The sequence below is a fragment of the Chiloscyllium punctatum genome, chromosome 20 (genome assembly GCF_047496795.1).
Source record: "Chiloscyllium punctatum isolate Juve2018m chromosome 20, sChiPun1.3, whole genome shotgun sequence".
Lineage (NCBI taxonomy): Eukaryota > Metazoa > Chordata > Chondrichthyes > Orectolobiformes > Hemiscylliidae > Chiloscyllium > Chiloscyllium punctatum.
Genome location: NC_092758.1, coordinates 7,162,658 through 7,184,307, shown reverse-complemented (window position 1 = coordinate 7,184,307; position 21,650 = coordinate 7,162,658). Strand labels below are relative to the sequence as shown.

At 40.4% G+C, this 21,650-nt stretch overlaps 2 protein-coding genes across 2 annotated transcripts in view; both read left to right on the top strand.

Annotated features, from left to right (window-relative positions):
* LOC140492287 (uncharacterized) overlaps nucleotides 1-21,650 on the top strand; it is a 90,444-nt gene that overhangs the window by 13,267 nt on the left and 55,527 nt on the right. The window lies entirely within an intron of this gene.
* Nucleotides 6,381-7,295, top strand: LOC140491845 (protocadherin gamma-C4). Its single transcript, XM_072590244.1, has 2 exons — nucleotides 6,381-7,106; nucleotides 7,213-7,295. The coding sequence occupies exons 1-2, from the start codon at nucleotides 6,487-6,489 to the stop codon at nucleotides 7,232-7,234; spliced, it is 642 nt and encodes a 213-aa protein (XP_072446345.1). The 5' UTR covers nucleotides 6,381-6,486; the 3' UTR covers nucleotides 7,235-7,295.

The following is a 21,650-nucleotide window of genomic DNA, read 5'->3' as shown; positions in this document are numbered from 1 at the left end:
GAACAGCGCTATTGGTGAGTCTATATTCTCGGTCACTGCTTTTGATCCCGATTTAAATGAGAACGCCCGTCTGTCCTACCACATCTCGGAGACTCTCATTTATGGCATGCCAGCATCCACTTATGTCTCTATTAACTCGGATAATGGTGTCATATATGCTCAGCGAACGTTTGACTACGAGCATCTCAAAAAATTTCAAATCCAAGTTCTGGCATTTGACTCTGGAGAACCGCCCCTTTCTGGTAACACTTCCGTGCATATAATTATTCTTGACCAGAATGACAACTCTCCGGTGATCGTTCATCCCTTGCCCGAGTTCGGTTCCACGGTGTTGGAGACGGTATCCCGGTTTGCAGAGCCAGGCTACCTGGTTGCCAAAGTTTCTGCTACCGACGCTGACTCCGGTCAGAACGCACGCCTCACTTATCAGATTCTGCAAGCTACTGACGCTGGCCTTTTCACCATTTCTCCAGATACGGGGGAGATCTGGACAATACGCAACGTCGTGAATAAGGACGCTTCGAAGCAGAAGTTGGTCATTGGGGTTAAAGACAACGGAATACCTCCGCTGACAGCCACAGTAACGTTCATGTTGTCTGTGACGGGAACGGATGTACAAATGCCCTCTGATGTGACCAGCAAGAACACCGGGTTCGTTTCCGATAGCAGTTTTTACCTGGTGATAACTTTAGGCCTCACCTCCTCCATTTTTCTCGCAATTTTGATTGCCCTTGCGATTAAGGTGTACAACAGATCTTCCGTAGAAACCTGTGGCTGTTTTACTGCAAGGAACTCCCGAAGTGGAGTTCGGAGAAGCAGTAGAAACCTCCAGATACCAGCGAACTATGTTGAAGTGTTTGGGGGTGATCCACTTTCTCAGAGTTTCCGTTACGATACATGCTCATCATCATATTCCATAAAGAGAAATTTCTTGTCTTCCAACAGAGGCAGTATGTCTGCCCGGAAGAACAACATCCTGAGTGGTGATTGGGGGAATGGAGACACCCCACGAACACCAACCCATGCGCAGTGCAGAAACACTGTGAATTCTGAGGTGAGGTTCTTATTCGAAAGCGAAAAGAACGCCTCATGGGTTTGATTTGGAGGTACAGTTGTCCTCGGGAAACATGTCGATCATGGAGATCTGGGTTAGGAAATGCACAAGTGGGAATCCTTTCATTCGGCTTTGTTATCTGAAGGCCCAGTGGCTAATTCTGAACCAGCTCCTATGCTAATGAATAAGTTGTCCTTAGGTGCGTTCACATGGTTTTACCATCACGTTGATTGTATCGGTTAGAGAAAGGTACCATTAAGTATGTGTGTTCAAAGCAAAATTCAAAAACCAGAAGTACCACCTGCAAACGATATCATCTATACATTGGAATAGAAGGAAATGATAGCTTGCTCTGGAATTCATCCTGGTCTGTGAGGAGAAAATAAGTTAAGCATCAGTGCTGTGATGATGGTTCTACATGTTGTTGCAATGTGTTATAGTTTAGGACTTATACTTTTAAGCAGAATTAAAACATTTCATATTTCACTGGAGGAGGGGGGGGGAGTATTCTGACCAGCAGACAGTCAAATGAAATAACTGAAGAAGTGTTCTAAAGAAGAGTCACTGACTCGAAATTTAACCCTGCTTTCTCTCCATAGATGCTGCCAGACCTGCTGAGTTTCTACAGCAATTTGTGCCTTTGAATATGAAATAACTGGATGGACTCAGTGGAGATTAAATATTACATGTGAACAAAGTGAGAAATGTGTACTGAAAGGCAGGGTGCTTGAGGGGTCAGTCAAGTGGTTTAACACCTCATTAGGGAAGAGATAAAATGATTTCAGATTTTTAAGTTAGGTTTGAAGAAAAAAACTTTTGACAATCCACTAAAATATGGAGGGCGAGTCACCAAAATAATGTAGGAAAGAAGAATAAGATAAATTTAGATTGCACAATGCTAAATGTCAATATCACTGAGTTATTTACAGAGACATTCCGGCTTTAAGAAATGGTCCGCATGGTGATTGGTTGAATCCCCATGCACCAATGAAAACCTGTAATGTGTCTGGAGATCTTGACTGCCCCCTTCCCTCCCCATCCACCATTACGTACGATCAGATACAGTGTAAACCCCGTATAGAGAGCTGCGTAGCGCTACACCGGGTGTAATATCCTTATATATTGGCAATTTTACAAAGAAATAAGAAGAGATCGACTTCTCAGTGATATGTGAAAAATACAGGTACATTCACATAATATTGTTCCTTTTTTATCGTTGAAAATCGTTAAAAAACGGGATCTTTTTCCAAGGAATCGCTGAATGGCGAGACGCGCCGAAGCATTTGGAATGAATTGTGCGGGAAATGGGATTTTCTGAAATACACTGGCTGTTAAAATGGTCACTTTTATTCTTGGTACTACCCTCCTGGGTATTTGTTTCGGGACAGATTCGCTATTCAATTCCTGAAGAACTGCAACTGGGCGCCTTTGTTGGGAACATCGCAGATGATTTGGGTTTAGACGTGAACGAGCTCAAAGCTCGCAGTTTTCGGATTGTGTCTGGACCCAGGAAGCAGTATCTGGATGTAAACGTGGACAATGGGATATTATTTGTGAAAGATAGAATTGACAGAGAACAGCTCTGTGGGCCAAACCTGATATGCAGCTTGTCCTTAGAAGCCGTGATTGAAAACCCTTTAAACGTGTATCATTTCCAAGTGGACATTCTGGATGTGAATGACAACGCTCCCAGATTCCCAAAAAGTCAATTCCGATTGGAAATCTCAGAGGTGGCCGTACAAGGAGCGCGTTTTGCCCTGGAATCGGCGCAGGACCCAGATGTTGGAACTAACACTTTACAGACCTACCAGTTAGACAGTAACGAATATTTCACAATAGATATCCAGTCGCGCAGTGGAGATGGCAAATTGCCAGTGTTAGTGTTGCAAAAGACGCTGGACAGGGAAAAACAAAAGACATATAGGCTAATGCTAATTGCCAAGGACGGGGGAGTCCCTCAAAAATCTGGAACTGCCCAGGTAATTATTATCGTACAAGATGCGAACGACAACGCGCCAGTGTTCCCACAGTCAGTGTATAGGGTGAGGCTGCTTGAAAATGCATCGAAAGGCACTCTTGTCATCAAACTAAACGCAACTGACTTGGACGATGGCCCCAATGGAGAAATTGTATATTCGTTTAGTAGTCACGCCTCTACCAGAGTCCGTGAACTGTTTAATGTGGATTCCAGAAGTGGGGAGATTAGAATCAAAGGCAATTTGAACTATGAAGAAAACCGTGTTTTTGAAATTAATGTACAAGCTATGGACAAGGGGCCTTACGCAACTCCTGTATACTGTGATGTTCTGGTTAACATTACTGATGTTAATGATAACCCACCTGAGATAACTTTGAATTCTCTGTTCAGTCCTGTTAGTGAAGACTCCCCGCCTGGGACAGTGCTGGCCCTGTTTCGTGTGGAAGACAAAGACTCGGGACATAATGGACAGGTCCAATGCCAAATTGCAAATGGTTCTCCTTTCAGACTAGATTCTTCTGTGAAGAATTATTACAGGCTGCTCACTCAGCAGCCACTCGATCGCGAAAAAACGTCAGAGTACGACCTTACAATCCTGTGTAGCGACAGAGGAATCCCTCCTCTCTCAGCCAAGAAATCCATCCGCGTGGAAGTTTCCGACATCAATGATAATGCGCCACGTTTTACACAACCTTCATACACAGCCTATGTGATGGAAAACAACGTTATCGGTTCCTCTATTTTCACCGTGACAGCCTTCGATCCAGACTTAAACCAGAATTCTCGACTCTCCTACTCCATCCTGGAAACTGGGGATCAGGATTTACCAACATCCGCCTATGTGCAGATTAATGCAGAAACTGGCGTGATATATTCGCAGGCAACATTTGACTACGAGCAACTTAAAAACTTTCAGGTTCACGTGCGAGCACAGGACTCTGGAGCTGTCCCGCTGACCAGCAACGCCTCAGTTCAGTTTATTATCCTTGATCAAAATGACAATGCACCAGTGTTCACAATGCCATCACCAGAGTATGACTCAACGGCGATAGAGACAGTTTCGAGATCCACCGAGCCAGGATACTTGGTTGCAAAAGTGTCCGCAACCGACGTGGACTCCGGCCAGAATGGTCGCCTTGTTTACCAGATTTTTCAGTCTACTGACCCGGGACTATTTACAATTTCAGCGGACTCGGGGGAAATATGGACAGTTCGTGGTATCCTGGACAAGGATCTCAGTAAGCAAAGGTTGGTCATTATCGTAAAAGACAGTGGAGTTCCACCACTTACAGCAACAATGACCATCATTATATCAGTGGAACCAAGTAAAACAGGAATGTTATCCGAAATGGACAGTTTACCAAAAGGAGCTGCTTTGGGCTCGGTTACAAACTTTTACTTGGTTATAGGTTTGGGGTTACTCTCGATCATTTTTCTAGTGATTTTAGTTATTCTCGCCGTTATGGTTTACAAAAACAGACCTGGTGTTGACCGCCGGAGCTCCAGTCAGGGCACTTGCTGTTGTTTTGAGGCAAGAACTCACAAGGCCAGGCGGAGCCTTCAGATTCCTCCGAACTACGTGGAAGTGTTTGGGGGCGACCCACTTTCTCAAAGTTTCCGCTACGAGACGTGCTCGTCTTCAGATACGCTGAAGAGAGACTTCATGTTTCGCAGCATGTGCAGTTCTCGTGCCGGAAAAGCCGCCCCTACTGGCAAAGACCCCCCACCACTGTTGAATTCTGCAAACTCTAGAAACACTGTTAACAGTGAGGTGAGACACCCGCCTTCTGGGTGGGTGGGGTGTAATATTTTATTGGCAGATGTACAAATGTCAAGCTGAGGTTATGTACATGTGGATATGACGCGATGGGAGACATTTTGCCTGGGCTTTCAAGATTCCTCGCTTTTCAAATTTCTCACTATCTCAACATCTCTAGCCAGGATCCAGTCCAGATTCTTTCCTTCATGATTAATCCGTTATATTTATCATTGTAATTATTGTTCTATTTAAACGTTTTATAATGCTTTCCGTATCTTGTGAATAGCAGAGTAATTCATTGTTCTCGACATAAAAAAAGTAAGAGTTTTAAGACGCTGAGATTCTGTTTTCCCTCCCTTGAGTCAATACTTTGGTCATATTCTCAAAGTGATGGCTCAGTTATATAGCACTAACATGGAGAGAAAACTAGAGAAATAGGAAAGATGGTGGCATTGTGGTATATCACTGGTATTTCAGAGTCCGAATGGATTTGAATTCAATCCATAAATCTAGAATATAATGCTAGCCTAAATAATAGTGACTAGGAAATTATCATCGATTGCTGTACAATTTCTATTTGGTTCACGAATGTACTTTGTATAAGGAAACTTGCCAGTCTTGTTTAGTCTGCTCTACATGTGACTTCAGACACACAGCAATGTGATTGACTCTTAAGTGTACTCTGAAATGTCCTAACAAATTATTTAGTGCAAGGGTAATTTGGGGTAAATAACAAAAATTGTTCTTGCTAGTGACACCCACATCCCAAGAAAGAGTAAACAAAAAAAAAACTCGGAGGATTCTGAATTCTCTACCCAGCAGAAATGTGGATGTTCAGTCAAGTATATTCAGGATTGAGATTGGTTTGAGCACATGAACTGAACCAAGGGATATGGGGAGATCGTGAAAAAGTGCAATTAATGAAGATATTGAGTCATGTTCTTATTGAAGGGGGAAGAAGTTCGAATGCCCTTGCAGGCTACTCATAACATGTCTTATGTTCTTGTGTATCAATACCTATGACAGTGGGAGCAAGTGATCGTTTTCGAAAGAATTTGTTCCTGCGTAACAGACAATCTCATATATGTACTTTATATGGGGTCACCTGTGCGTGCCATACGGTTAACAAAAAGAAACTGCTGTACCTTTTACCTGCAATAATAACCAAGATTATTAGCCTTGCTATTTTGTCAGAAAATGTTGTTGTATTGTTTAAAAACTCTTTGATAGAACAATGATTAGCGTAAAAAGGTTGAACGAAAGAAGTGGAAATATTTTTGGTTGTACAACCATAAATATTGCTTTTACGCAAAAGTTTGCAAAGACATTCGAGCTTTAAGCAATGCCTAGGACAGTGATTGGCTGAATGTGAACATGCCTACGTTCACCAATCAGAAGCTAGAACTTGCCTGGAGATCTCTTTGCCCACCCCATCTACCATCAACGTTAACATCGGCGACAGTGTAAAAATGGACAGCAAGCTGTGTGTTGCTCTATTACGATTTGCACGTACATCTACGGATGATTTTAGAATTAATAAGAACAGTCGTCACAAATAAGGCCAGGATGTACAAATAATACAGGTATATTGCAAATTATACCTCACATTAAATTATATATACAGAAGTTTATTCAGACGAGTTGGCAAACGGTGCGGTGCTGCGCTGAAGCATTTGAAATGTTTTGTCGCTGGAAATGGGATATTATAGAATATACTGGTTGGTAAAATGGCAACTGTTGTACTGTGTATTTCCCTCCTGGATTCTGGTTTCGGGGCAGATTCGTTACTCGATTCCTGAAGAGCTACAACTGGGTGCCTTTGTTGGCAACATCGCCGAGGATTTGGGTTTAAATGTGAAAGAGCTCTCACCTCGTAATTTTCGAATTGCGCCCGGTCCCAACAAAAGGTATTTGGACGTAAATTTAGACAATGGGATTTTGTTTGTGAAGGAGACAATTGACAGAGAGCAGCTCTGTGGGTCGAGTCTCACTTGTCTGTTATCTGTAGAGGCTGTGATCGAGAGTCCTTTGAACGTCTATCGAGTTGAGGTGGAGGTTTGGGATATAAACGACAACGCTCCCCATTTTCCAAAGAACGAAATCCGCCTTGAAATATCTGAAGTGGCCGTACCGGGAGCGCGCTTCCCTCTCGAGTGCGCGCACGACCCTGACGTTGGAACCAATTCCCTACAAAGCTACCGACTGCTTGGGAACCAATACTTCGGCTTGGACATTGAAACCCGCAATGGGGACGAGAAGCTGCCGGTGCTGATGCTCGAAAAGACACTAGATCGAGAGAAAGAATCAACCCACAGGTTAGAACTAATTGCCAAGGATGGCGGGATCCCTCCGCGGTCCAGCACTGCTCAAATAATAATCACGGTGCAGGACGCCAATGACAACTCTCCTGTCTTCTCTCAGTCGGTTTACAGGGTCAGCCTGAATGAAAATGTGCCCAAAGGAACAGTGGTGATCAAACTGAACGCAACTGATTTGGATGATGGTTCCAATGGTGAGATAGAATATTCTTTTACCAGTCATACGTCAGCGACAGTGCGTGAGCTGTTTCATCTGGACTCCAGAACCGGGGAGATCAGAGTGAAAGGGAATTTGAATTATGAACAAAACAGTGCTTTTGAGATCAATGTTCAAGCAATGGATAAGGGACCTTATGCTGCTCCAGTATACTGTCACATACACGTCGATGTTATCGATGTGAATGATAACTCACCAGAGGTGTTAGTGACTTCTTTGTTCAGTCCAGTTCGTGAAGACGCTGTTCCCGGGACTGTGGTAGCTCTGATCAGCACCACCGACAAAGACTCAGGAGAAAATGGGCAGGTCCATTGCCAAATCCCAGATAACATTCCATTTGAGTTGAATTCGCCTTTAAAGAACTATTACAAATTGTTAACCCAGCAGGAACTGGATCGGGAAACCGCCTCCAAGTACGACATCACTATCCTCTGTAGTGATTCAAGCTCGAACCCACTATCTTCCAAGAAAACATTGCGGGTGAAGGTCTCCGATATAAATGACAACGCGCCACGCTTTAAACAGTCCAGGTATACAGCCTATGTGATGGAGAACAATGTTATCGGAGGGTCAATCTTTTCTGTGACAGCGTCTGATCCGGATGTGAACGAGAATGGTCAAATATCTTACTCCATTGCGACTAAAGAAATTCAAGGCGAGCCAGTGACTAGCTACGTGCACATTAATTCGAAGAACGGAGTCATATTTTCTCAGTCAACATTCGATTATGAAAAACTTAAAAACTTTCAGTTGCAAGTTCAGGCACAGGATTCTGGAGTCCCAGCACTCAGCAGCAACGTTTCAGTGGATGTTGTTATCCTTGACCAGAACGACAATGCTCCAGTGATTCTGCACCCACTACCTGAGTATGATTCGACAGCAATAGAGACAATGTCCCATTGGGCAGAACCAGGATACCTGGTTACCAAGGTATCTGCCATTGATGCAGACTCTGGTCAGAACTCTCGCCTATCTTACCAGATTATTCAGACTACTGACCCTGGGCTTTTTACGATTTCGCCAGATACTGGCGAAATCTGGACAGTCCGTAGAATTGAGACCAGAGATTCAATAAAACAGAGTTTAATAATTATTATAAAAGACAACGGAACACCGCCACTTTCAGCGTCCATGACGATCAGTATATCGGTGGTGGATGGGGATGCACAGTTGCCTCCTGATGCCGGAAGTTTAACTGAAGGTCCCGGGTTCCCTTCCGATTTGAGTTTTTACTTGGTGATATTTTTAGCAATAGTTTCGTCCATTTTTCTGGTAGTTTTAATCATCCTCGCTGTGAAAGTGCACAAGAACAGAACTCGGCTCGGTGTTTACAACTGTGCCCTGGACGCTTGCTGCTGTTGTGATTCAAGACATTCATTGAATGGCATTCAAAAGGCCAGCAGAAACATTCAGATACCTCCAAATTATGTGGAGGTATTTGGAGGCGACCCTCTTTCTCAGAGTTTCCGCTACGAGACATGTTCAACCTTAGGTTCAACTAAGCGGGACTCTGCCTTTTCAAAAGTGTGCACTACCTCTGCATTGAAATATAATGCCAGGAGTCAATATATTGAGAAAGGGAAAACCTCTCCACACATCTCACCTCCTGAAAAATGTACAAACGCTGTAATTAGTGAGGTGAGATTTTGCTTCAAAGAGGAAAAAAAGATACACCACAAGTTTGAGTTGGTTGCACATAAGTCGATGGGCTGAATGGTCTGCTTCTGCTCCTTCGTCTTGTGGTCTTACATACAATGGAGATGACCAACGCATAGCTAACTATTTCTGTGTGGGTCAATGCAGTTGAAGGTGAAAATAAATATCCAATCCCAAAGGATGGCATTATTTCGGTGCATTTATGGAATTAGATTTTATGTATTTATGGTAAAAAGAAATCCCTGGAGGTGGTGGAAGGAGTGGGGATAGCAGAGGTTCAGTTGTGTCAAATTGATAAGTACTGTTGAAGAATGTGCCTTCTAGCTGAAAAAAGCACAATGAAATTTCAATATGCATCACAGAAAAACAGGGTACAAAAATTAAAATGATAGATATATATCTAAAAGGGAATAATTTAAAGCAAAAATCTACAAAATATAATCATTTAGCAGAACAATTCTGATAGTTGAATGCAGATTTAACGTGATGCAAATTGTGAACCCAACTGTATCTTGTAATATATTTATTGAGAAAGAGTGAACATCACTTTGGCATAGAAAAGCAGAAAACTGCAGGTGCTGAAAATCTGTTTTTTTTCTTAAAATCTGAAATGCTGTGCCAACTCAGCAAATCTGACAACATGTGTGAAGAAAGAAAGAATCAACATGTTTCAGATTTGCGACTGCTCATTAGACTGTGAAAAGTTAGAAGTATTTTGGGATTTAAGTAAGAAGTAGGTGAGACAAGGACAAACAAAGGTCTGTAGCAAAATGAATGCCAAGAGAAATGTAATGACCTAAAAACTAGTATTCGAGAGCTAAAGGGAACAGGGCAAGGGGAAAAAATGCCTTCAGTAGATGTATCACAAGTTGTAACAAAAATGTAAAGAGAAAACCTGAAACAGTAAAAAGAAGAAACAAAATGGGTGCAGAGGTCGTTGTCAGAATTTTGTTTTTATTAATTAATGACATATGTGTGTGACTGGCTGGACCAATATTTAATGCTCATCCCTAATTAGCCCATACAGTAGTTAAGAGTCAAACACATTGCTGTGGGTCTTGAGTCACATATAGGCTAGACCATGTAACAATGGCAGTATCCTTTTCTAAAGAACATTAATGAAACCGGATGGGTTTTTCTGACAACGGATTCATGGTTATCGTTAAACTCTCAATTCCAGATTTTTATTGAATTCAAATTTTCAAATTCCATCATTGACCATTGTAGGATTCGAGCCCAGCTCCCCAGAACATTACTTAGCTCTCTGGATTGACAGCCACACGAGGCCTTCCTCTACTAAACTCAGTGCTGAAATTGGACAGGTGTAAAGTGTCTATCAAAAGATAAGGTGCTGTTCCTCATGTTCATGTTGCTCTTCACAAATAGTGATGCTGACTGAGGACAGAGATGTCAGTGAAAGAATAAAGTGCAGGATTAAAATGACAATCCATTGGAAGCTCACGCTCATGTCTGCAAAGTGAGCAAAGGTGTTCCACTGAGCAGTAAGGCAATCTGTATTGACACACGCACCAGGTCTTCCCTCAGAAAAGAGAAAAACTATGTTTTGAACAGTGAATATAGTAAACCAAATTGAGAGGAATGCGTGTAAATTGCTGCTTCAGTTGGAAGAAGTAACTGGGGAGTTGAATACTGAGGAAAGAGGATGTGCAGATGCTAGATCTCCTGTGATAGCCTGGAATGTTTTGTTAAAAAGGAGGTATTGTTGGGGTTTACTAAAGACTGGCCTCTCCCCCAGAGTGTAACAGAGGGAACAGAATGCCAAAAGAGGCTTCTGAAATTGTTCAACTCATTGTGAAAGGTGGATATCCATTCAAGAGCATTTTAAAGGGACCAGACGATGTGTTTCCAGCTTTTTCTGTTTTCATATCATTTATGTGTAGTTTAGAGATAAAAGATAAGGGATAGTCATAGAGATAAAAGATAGTCATAGAGATAAAAGATAGTCAAAGATAGTCATAAGGCACAATACATAAGTCACAATGCGACAAGTGAAACTTGTGTATTAAGTACATCGTTCAGTTTCTTAAAGGGTTTCTGATTTTTAAAAAAATCACTTTCACTAGTTAAATTGCGTGCACAACAATATGTGTTTAGCAGGGAGTGTAGATAGATGCATTTTCAAATATTCTCCTTTCTGCAGTTTCTTTTGAGAGTAGCTTGACGGATAGAGTTAGATCACAAAAATAATGGATCAAGGATTTTGATTGTACAACAATAAATGTTCGATTTCCTGGCCTGATAGCTTTAAGAAATGCTGCGAGCTGTGATTGGTCGAGGACAAATGGGTCTCCATCCACCAATCAGTAGCTGAACGGGGACTGGAGATCCAGACTGCCCCCTTCCCGTCCCATCCGCCATCACATAGGATCTGATACAGAGTGATATTGGATAGCGAGTAGCAGGACGTTTTATATTCCCAACCTTTAGTGATTTTGGAAGAATTGGGAAGACTTATCAAAATTGCCCCGGAGAATGTATCTCAAGCGCAGGTATTATGGCTGTTTATTTTGGATTTTGAAAAATGAAACGTAATCATTTTATTCCAAGGAGTAAAGTGGGCAGCGCTGTGACGTGCTGAAGGGATTGAAATGCTTTGTGCTAGAAATGGGATTTTATAACATAAATTGGTTGTTAAGATGGCAACTACAGTTATTGTGTTTAGTGTTCTCCTGGAATCTGGTTTCTGGACAGATTCGGTATTCCATTCCTGAAGAATTGCAGCTGGGCGCCTTTGTTGGGGACATCGCAGCCGATTTGGGTTTAAATGTAAAGCAGCTCTCTACTAGGAATTTTCGGATCGTGTCCGGTCCCAGGATACAGTACTTCGGTGTGAATGTAGACAATGGGATTTTGGTAGTGCAGGAGAATATTGACCGAGAGCAGCTCTGTGGATCGAGCCTCGGTTGTACTTTGACGCTGGAGGCTGTGATCGAGGAGCCACTGAATGTGTACCACGTTGAGGTGGAGATTCTGGATATAAACGACAACGCTCCCCACTTTCCGAAGGGACAGCTCCGTTTGGAAATATCCGAGTTGGCAGTGCCTGGAATTCGCTTCCCACTGGAGCCGGCCTACGATCCCGATGTAGGCACCAACTCCTTGCAAAGCTATCAATTGGCTCCTAATCAGTATTTTAATTTGGATGTACAAACTCGCAGTGAGGACGCTAAACTTCCAGTTCTGGTGATGGAGCAACCTCTTGATAGAGAACAGCAGCCCACACTGCAGTTAGTGTTGACCGCCACTGACGGGGGCACCCCGCAGAGGTCTGGCACTGCACAGATTCTCATTCACGCACTGGATGCCAATGACAACATGCCTGCCTTTAGCCAGTCCCTTTACCGTGCCAGTTTGATGGAAAACGTGCCCATAGGAACCTTGGTGATCAAAGTGAACGCCACTGACCCAGATGAAGGTTCCAATGGAGAAATTGTCTATTCCTTTGGTAGCCACGCTTCAGCTAAAGTGCGTGAACTGTTCAATGTGGACCACACAACTGGAGAAATTCGAGTGAAAGGACATCTCGATTTTGAATCAGCAAAGCAGTTGGAGATTAGTGTGCAAGCTGTGGACAAAGGTACTTTGTCTGTACCCGTGCATTGCGATGTGATAGTGCAGGTTAATGATGTGAATGATAATGCACCTGAAGTAACGGTGACATCTTTGTCCAGTTCAGTTCCGGAAGATGCCCTACCAGGGACTGTGCTAGCTTTAATCAGTGTCACTGATTCGGATATGGGCGAGAATGGAAACACTCACTGCCAGATCCCAATGAAGCTTCCTTTCGAATTGGATTCAACATTTAAGAACTATTACCGATTGGTCACCAAAGATTTACTCGATCGAGAAATGGTTTCTCAATATGACATCACCATTACCTGCAGGGATGAAGGTTCGCCCACACTCACCTCCAACAAAACCATTCAGCTAAAGGTTTCTGATGTAAACGACAGCCCGCCACGTTTCTCACAGACTTCATTCACCACCTATGTTACCGAGAACAACGTCATTGGCAGTTCCATCTACTCAGTACCCGCTTTTGATTCGGATTTAAATCAGAACTCCAGACTGTCCTATTCTATTTTACAGACACAAGTCGGTGACGACCCTGTGTCTAATTATGTCTCCGTTAATTCAGACAGCGGTGTAATATCTGCCGAGCGTTCTTTTGACTACGAAAAATTGAAGAAGTTTCAAATCCAGGTCCAAGCAATAGATGCTGGTGTTCCTCCGCTGAGCAGTAATGTGGCAGTGTTCGTGGTCATTCTGGATCAAAATGATAATGCCCCGGTCATTATATCACCAATACCGGAATACGGGTCGACAGCAGTGGAGACAGTATCTAGATCAGCAGAGCCGGGTTACTTGGTGACCAAGGTATCAGCCACTGATGCGGATTCAGGTCCCAATGCAAGGCTCTCTTATCTACTGGCTCAGGCTACTGACCCTGGTCTTTTTACCATTGCTCCGGACACCGGAGAGATCTGGACAGTCCGCCGCATTACGGGGCAAGATGCAATCAGACAACGCTTGGTTGTCCTGGTAAAAGACGATGGGCTTCCCCCTCTGACTGCCACTATCAACATCATCTTATCATTGGCGGACAGTGATGATGAAACCCTTTCTGAAGTCAGTAGTTTAACTGAAGATGCCAGGCTGCCCTCAGACCTGAGCCTATACTTAGTCATAGCTTTAGGGACGATCTCGTCCATTTTTCTAGTGATTTTGGTTATCCTGGCTGTTAAAGTCCACCGAAGTAGGAACGTTTTTCACCGTCACAGCTGCTCCCTGGATACGGGCTGCTGTTTGGGGTCAACGCATTCTCTCAATGGAATACAAAAGGCCAGCGCGAACCTTCAGATTCCCCCGAATTATGTTGAAGTGTTTGGCCGTGACCCACTGTCTCAGAACTTTTGTTACGAGGTATGTTCTACAAGGGATGAAGAGACAAATGGCAGCACGTTTCCCAAAATTCAAACTCTTAATCGCGTTAGACAGCCGTCTTAACGTGACCAATAGATATGATCAGGCTTCAAGTGTTGTAAATGATGGGGTCACTTTCTTCAGTGACGTAAGGCGCGCCATGCACAAAACTGGAGGTCCTGAAGGCCCATCATTGGATTTCCACATATCCTCAGAGTATTAGTTGTTCGTCCGGGTGTAGCACAGCTCCGTTTCTCATCCGAAAGGGCAGTTCTCTGCACTTTTATATTGATTGTTATCCAAGTGCATATCATTTTGTAGCCTTTGGTTTCTCAAAAAATGTAAACATAATTTTTCAGATTGTTTTGCATTGGCTACGCATGGACTCGTTAAGAACCTGATGAAGCATAATTTGGAAAGAATGTTTCCTCACTTTGGAGAATTTAGAATTCAGGGTCACTGATTAACGGATGGCCCATTTTCAACATAGAACATTTTTAAAAATCTGACCAAGGATATGAGTGGTTGGAACTCTCTTCCTGATAAGGCAGAGTCTTTAAATACTTTTAAGCAGATGTAGATAGATTTTTGGTGAGCGAAGGTGTGAAAGTTAATTGGGAATATCGGTTTGAGGCTTTTAATTGATCAGCTATGATCTTATTCAACGGTGGCGTAAACTCAAGGAGCTTAATTGTCTACTTCACTTCCTTGTTTATATGTTCAAACGAATTAGGACAGTTCTAATTTTAGTGTTGCAGATGTTAGTGTCATATAGAGAAGACCAATACAAATACAACACAGGGGCAGAAAAGCTGACCTGTATTTTAAGGAAGAACAATTTCAATTTTAATTTCTAGGTGCCTAATGTGCGTTTCAGCCATTGAAATATTTTAGATGCGTAGAACATTACACGCAGTGCAAGTCCTTCGTCCCTCGATGTTGCGTCAATCTGAGAAACCGATCTGAAGCCCAGCCAACCGACACTGTTCCGTTATCATCCATACATTTATTTTTGTCGGTAGGGCATCCCACCCTTACTACATTGTGAGTAAAGAACCTACCTCTGATATCGGTCCTATATCTGTCATTGGGAGAACATTGGCAGTCAAGGGACTGAGTATTATCAAACACAACTTTAAAAAAAAAACTTTTTGTGGGGGTAATTTTAATTTAAAGTTTAAAATTGGTTCAGCAAATGAAGTCACCAAGACAAATGTGAAAGGTATGTTTCACTTCAAAACATTGGATGAGGCAACCAGTATGTCTTTATGTAGCTTATTTCATTGTTTATTTACAAGATGTGGGCATGGCTAGGTCAGCACTTATTTCCTATCGCTAACTGCCCATGATAAAGTAATCATGACTGCAGTATTCAAACCATTCACAGGGTTTAGGTGCATATACAGTGCTAAAATATAACCAAGATTCATTAAATGGATGTGAATAGGTCAACAAGTAATTAAATGTATTTGTGACAGACTTTCCTGGAATGAAAATGGACAGGGGTAGGACAATAAGCAATAAAAGTCAAATGAAATGGATTGGATTGTGGAACAGTGGTTAGAATGTCAAAAGGAGGATACTATGGATACTGGAAATCTTAATTGAAATCATAAAATACTTAACAAATTTGTAGGTGTCTGTGGAGGGACCAGCAGTGTTATGTTGTTGCCCTTTTATCTGAATGCTCTTGAAAAGTATTGGGTGAATTTTAGTTCAGGTTTTAATTCTTCCACAAGTAAATAAGACATTTGAAATTGAAAGCATGGCTTATTTTTAAACACCTCCTAAAAGTTTGTTACTCAGAGGTCTCGTTTTGTTAGCTAAGAGGGGTGACCTTATCAAAGTTTCTAAAACCATGAAAAGCATTGAAAAGGTGAATGAAAAGGGTCTTTTCCTGGAGTGGAGGAGTTCAAAACTAGGATGCATTTTTTTTATGGTGAGAAGAGAAAGATTTAAAAAGGACATGAAGACCAACTTTTTGACACAGTTTGTGTATGGAATAAACTGCCAGAGAAAGATGCAGGTACAGTTACAACATTTAAAAGACATTTGGATAAATTCATGAATATGCAAAGTTTGGAGGGATATAGGCCAAGTGCAGGTAGGTGGGACTAGTTTGGTTTGGTAACATAGTCAGCTTGGATTGGTCAGACGGAAGGGTCTGTATCCATGCTCCATGACTCTATGACTCAGTAAGTTTGCAGAGATATGTGGGCTCTATTTGTCCCTATTTGGGAATCCAGTTCTTTGCAAATATACCTGATATACCAGAAGGACTGAGTCAGTATAGCTTGATTTAGATTGGTTTATATGGTATGTTTGTAAAGAGGCTGCTCAGCATAGAGTGGTAACTTCTGACACCAAGAAGTCATGTTCAGTGAACTGTTTGGAAAACCCTTCAGCAGCACAAACTTTATGGATCCTAGACTAACCTTACAATTTTGTGAGAAGTGCACACAACTGAAGAAGGACTTGTCTGTGTAAATGAAATATAATCACAGCTTTCAAAGAGATAAAAGTCATTCTGTGCTAGTGAAGCTTGCTGCATCAGGAGCAGATTTACATGAAGTGTCTCATGTGAATAACTGAATGCCATCCCAACTGTAAATGCAGTTGCCTGAGATTCTGGCAAACCAAACATAATTATTTCTAGTATTACACTGTTCTTGAAATTGAACTTACATTGTCATATACTGGTCAGAAAATGAGTTCTGCCATGTGGACCTGTGTACTGTAGAACATTGTTTATTAATTTAATCAGGCTCTGCAGATTTCAGGTATGAATGACAATCAAGTAAATTTTAAGCAGCTTTTATATGTTGTCTGTAATTTTGGAAAATTGTATCAGCTGTATATGTTCAATGATGTTTCTAGTAGAATGTGTGTTCTGTTGCTTTATTCTGTAGATCAATTTATTGAGGGCAGTTTTATATATTTATGTCTCATGGCAAACTCATATAATGGGAACATTGACCCATTTCCTTCTTTTATTGAGATCTTTCTTTTATTGAGAAGAATGATATATTGGAATCTTGTGCTGAGTGACAGTATATTCACATAATTTGGAGGAGCTGGTGTTGGACTGGGGTGGACAAGGTTAAAAATCATACACCACCAGGTTATAATCCAACAGGTTTATTTGGAAAAACTAGCTTTCAAAATGCTGCTTCTTCATCAGGTGGTTGTGGAGCAGGACCATAAGACATAGCATTTATAGCAAAAAGTTACAGTGTCATGCAGCTGAAATATATTAAACAAACTTCATTAAATCTTTCATCTTTTAGAATGGTTTTTCTAGTTTTAGTTCATTAATACGTAATTCCCAGAACTCCTTTTTAAGGCACATTCTCAAGATAACTTCAGATTTTCAACCGAAGTGTTTCATCTCAACTCAGACAATGCATTAAAGGTGTGAGATTAAAGTCTGTCTGAGTCCCAATCTTGAGTCAGACTGGTTCTATTTCTAAAGTGGGATTTACAAAACCTTACATGGATTGACTGTAGGTTATGCATTTTTTGAGTAAAAATTATATTTTGTTATATTATATTTTATTTTGCTCAAAAAATGCATAACCTACAGTCAATTCATCTAAGATTTTGTAAATCCCACTTTAGAAATAGAACCAGCCTGACTCAAGATTGGGACACAGACAGACTTTAACCTCACACCTTTAATGCATTGTCTGAGCTGAGATGACACATTTTGTTAGAAAACCTGAAGTTATCTTGAGAATGTGACTTAAAAGGATTCTGGTATTTACATATTAATGAACCAAAACTAGCAAAACCATTCTAAAAGATGGAAGACTTAATCTAAGTTTGTTTAATATATTTCAGCTGCATGACACTGTAACTTTTTGCTATAATTCTATGTCTTATGGTCCTGCTCCACAACTACCTGATGAAGTAGCAGCGCTCAGAAAGCTAGTGCTTCCAAATAAACCTGTTGGACTATAACCTGGTGTTGTGTGAGTTTTAACTATCTTCACATAGTTTGACTTGTATTGCAAGGTATTCATATGCAGCGGAATTGATAATGGTTTTAGTTCCAAAACATTAGCTTCTTCTCAATTCCACTTGGAGCTATCTCATGCCTTCAAAGAATCTTTTGGGTAGCTTTCATTGTCTAATTTTCTTTTCCAAACTGCTCAACATTGAATGTTTGGATTAAAAGTCTACTCAAGTTCAGTTTAATTCAGTGGAACTCTTTTTTTGAATATGAAGTGGTATAGATAAAACTATTACTTTGTTTACGTGCTGATCTCAAACATTCAAGTCACAAATGAATATTTCACAACAAAATTGATCTGCATTCGGAGATTTGTCATTTTTTGAAGGCTGGGATATTTTTGAGTGGTGCTCCACCATAGCTTATAGGTCTTCTTATCACACAGGAGATTGTTTAATATAAAAGTGAATTTCATGCTATCATCTCTACAACCACACAATATTTAATTTGTATATTGATAGTCAGCTGTTCTGGTTGGAGAAAAGTTTTTTTTCCCATGTGGTTGACATCAATCTAAGCCCAATATCTTCTGCTAGCTATCCAGAAGATTCAAGTTATGTTTTCAGTTCCACATTGTGCTTGTCCAGGAAAAATTGAGATCAAAGTAAGATGCTTTCAGGCATGAACTAAGTTCACTCATTAATTAAATTTTTAATGTCCACAGAAAGCTGCCTGCCCATTTGGCAAGTGTTAAGGTTGCTTTTTGGCCATATTAGCAGTTATATTGCAAGTAAAATGATATTAAAATAAGGGGGACTACTCCCTGGAGAGGTACTCATAATACATGTTGTAAGTGATGCTGCAATACTGACAGTGTTCTATCAAAGCAAGGAGACAATATAAGTTATATTTAATTCAGAGAAGATGTCTCACACTCTTTTGAGTATGCACAAAGCTGTCTAGCCAAAAGCCAATTTAATGAGTTCAGGCAATCAGTTGAAAATTTTTAATGTTACGTTTGTCTTATAATATGAGAAAAGCGATATTGTGTCTAATTCTGTCTCAATATTACACAGTGTCTGCAGACAGCATGCAGTTTTGTTGGGTTTCAGAGTATGTGTCATTCTTCCAGTATAACTTTAATTTTTCTTTGCTTGATAGATTCTTATAACTGCTATTCACAGCTCAGTACTACTATATAGTTTGTTTCAGTACAAAAACTCAAACCGTACTAAATGCATGCAAACATCAGAACATAATTTGCGAGAAAAATGCTCATTAGAAATTTGATGAGATTTCTAAATATAGGGCCAGGACTAGATCACTGGAGCATTAGATCAATTATTCAACTTCATATCATTTAGTTGATTTTTTGCCATTTTTTTCTCAAATAAGTAATTGAGAAAGTTGCATCCTTTTTTGCTGTTTTGATGTTCTGAAGACTGTTGTTACACTAAACAGAAGTATATGCTGAATCGTGTATAAACTGAATAATGTGTAAAGGAATACTAAAATCTTTCAGCATGCAGAAAATAATTATACTGAATACTGGAAGGATTTACAAGCTAAATCATTAGAATTGGGGTTCATATTAAAGAAAAACCTCTGGTGATATCCTGCACAAATGGTTGCTAAGCAACAAATGTGTTGGATGGTCCAAAGTGCAGCAGTAAATCACAAATGTAACATTTTCAATGGATACAGAGCTTTTCCCCCTTAATGTTAGCCATTTTATGTTGTGGAAATAATTTAAACATATTTAATATGTGATTTTATTCCATTTGATTGAATGACGGTGGGTTTTGTTCCTGTGGTGTGACATATTAAGTGCAACTAAATCCCCAGTCAAAGGAATCTTCATCATTGTTAATAAATTATATATATTTGTGGTTTTATTTACATAACTGTAAAATATGTTAAATAACTCTGTTACAAATTTCTCTAAATTGTGTTGAGGTAGAAATGGTACCCACGATAGCCCCCATTTTAGAACTGCAGCCTTATTGTGTACTGCAGAGGCAGTTTTGTGCCTGGGGATCATTTGACACTTTACTGAACCAAAGTGAGAGCCCCGGAAGGATTCTCAGCTAAGTCAGACCTTCAAATATGATTTATGATCAGAGGTTAACATTGGGGAATAGGTGTTTTAGTTTCACACAAACATCAAACATGAATGGTGTCAGTATACCATTTGTATATGTAGATATACAGCATACTTACTGTAACAACAAAGCTGGTGGTTTAACTCCTAAGCTATAGATCTCAAACTATAGAATGAGAATAACATTCAAAGCACACAGTTGAATAACAGAATGTCTTGTGCTTTGTGCTATGATAACATGAATCAGCTGTTGGTCTCTTTCTATCTTATACTGGAAGCTGCCAATGTTGAATCAGAAATCTGCGGTTTACTATAAAGTTTGCCATGCTGCTAGCCAATTCCTTATCTATTTGCCCTAGTGATGAACAAGCATTTTTCTGAAACTAATTTTCTATTTTTAAATTTAAATGCTTCTGATGATAGTGAGTCTAAATTAAGAAAGTGCTTATTTTAGCACAATAATCAATAATCCATTTAAATATTGCATTTAAAGTTGTAACTCATTGTCAACATTGCATTATTCATATTAAGTCCACTTAAATTTGGTCCATTTTCTCTTCTTAATTAATAAGAAGGCAGCAGTAATTAATCACGAAAATAAAAGAAAAATAATGCACATGCAGATGATATGAAATAAAATGAAGTGGGAGAAATCAGCATGTCTGGAACTAGCAACAGAGTTAACATTTCAAATCCAGATTACTTTTTCTTGGTTCCAAAGTAGAGTTATATTGCATGCAAATTATCAATTCAGTTTTTTTAGTTACTGACTTTCGCTACCATTTTATATTTTAATTATAGAATTAATTAGTGACCAGTTTGAAAGATTGTCTGGTGTTGAACAATTTAGATGTATCATTAATCATCCATCTCTGCCAATAGAAACAGAAGAAGGCTTAGGGGCGACATGATGGCTCAGTGGTTAGAATTGCTAATGCACAGCACCAGGACTTGTGTTCAATGCCACCCTGACATGACTGTCAGTGTGGAGCTTGCACGTTCTCTTAGTGTCTGCGTGGGTTTGCTCCAGGTACTCCAGTTTTCTTGCACAGTCCAAGGGTGTGCAGTTTAGGTGATTAGTCATGCTAAATTGCCCATAGTGTCCAGAGATGTGCAGGCTAAGTGGATTAACTGTGGGAAATGCAAGGTTATGGGGATAGGGGAGGGGTTGTGGATCTGGCTTGGATACTGTTCAGAGGGTCACTATGGACTTAATGGGTCGAATGGCCTGCTTACACACTGTAGGGATTCTTTAATTCGAGTTCACTAAATTTGCACACAGCCAGCTCACAATTGCTATCAATGGTGACCCCAATATAGAAACTGAGACATGTGCATCTCCTTTTAAGTTCCACATCATTGTGAAGATAAAATATGGTTCTACAGGGCTGTATTCAGTAATAAAACACATTACAACTCTGTCCTTTTTCTTGAGAAAATCCAGCTCATGAGTAAACATTCCACTGGTGACATCCCCAATCAATAAGTCATAGGGTCATACAGCATGGAAACAGATTTATTTTACCATTTGCTAAAAAGTTAAATCGAAAATGAGCATACAATCAAATTTCATTAATTCAGGAAAAACCTAAATTTTTAATGATATTAGATATAAAGGATGATGACCCTGTATGAAACTCCAGTGAGTCTTCAGAATATTTTGTGTAGTAA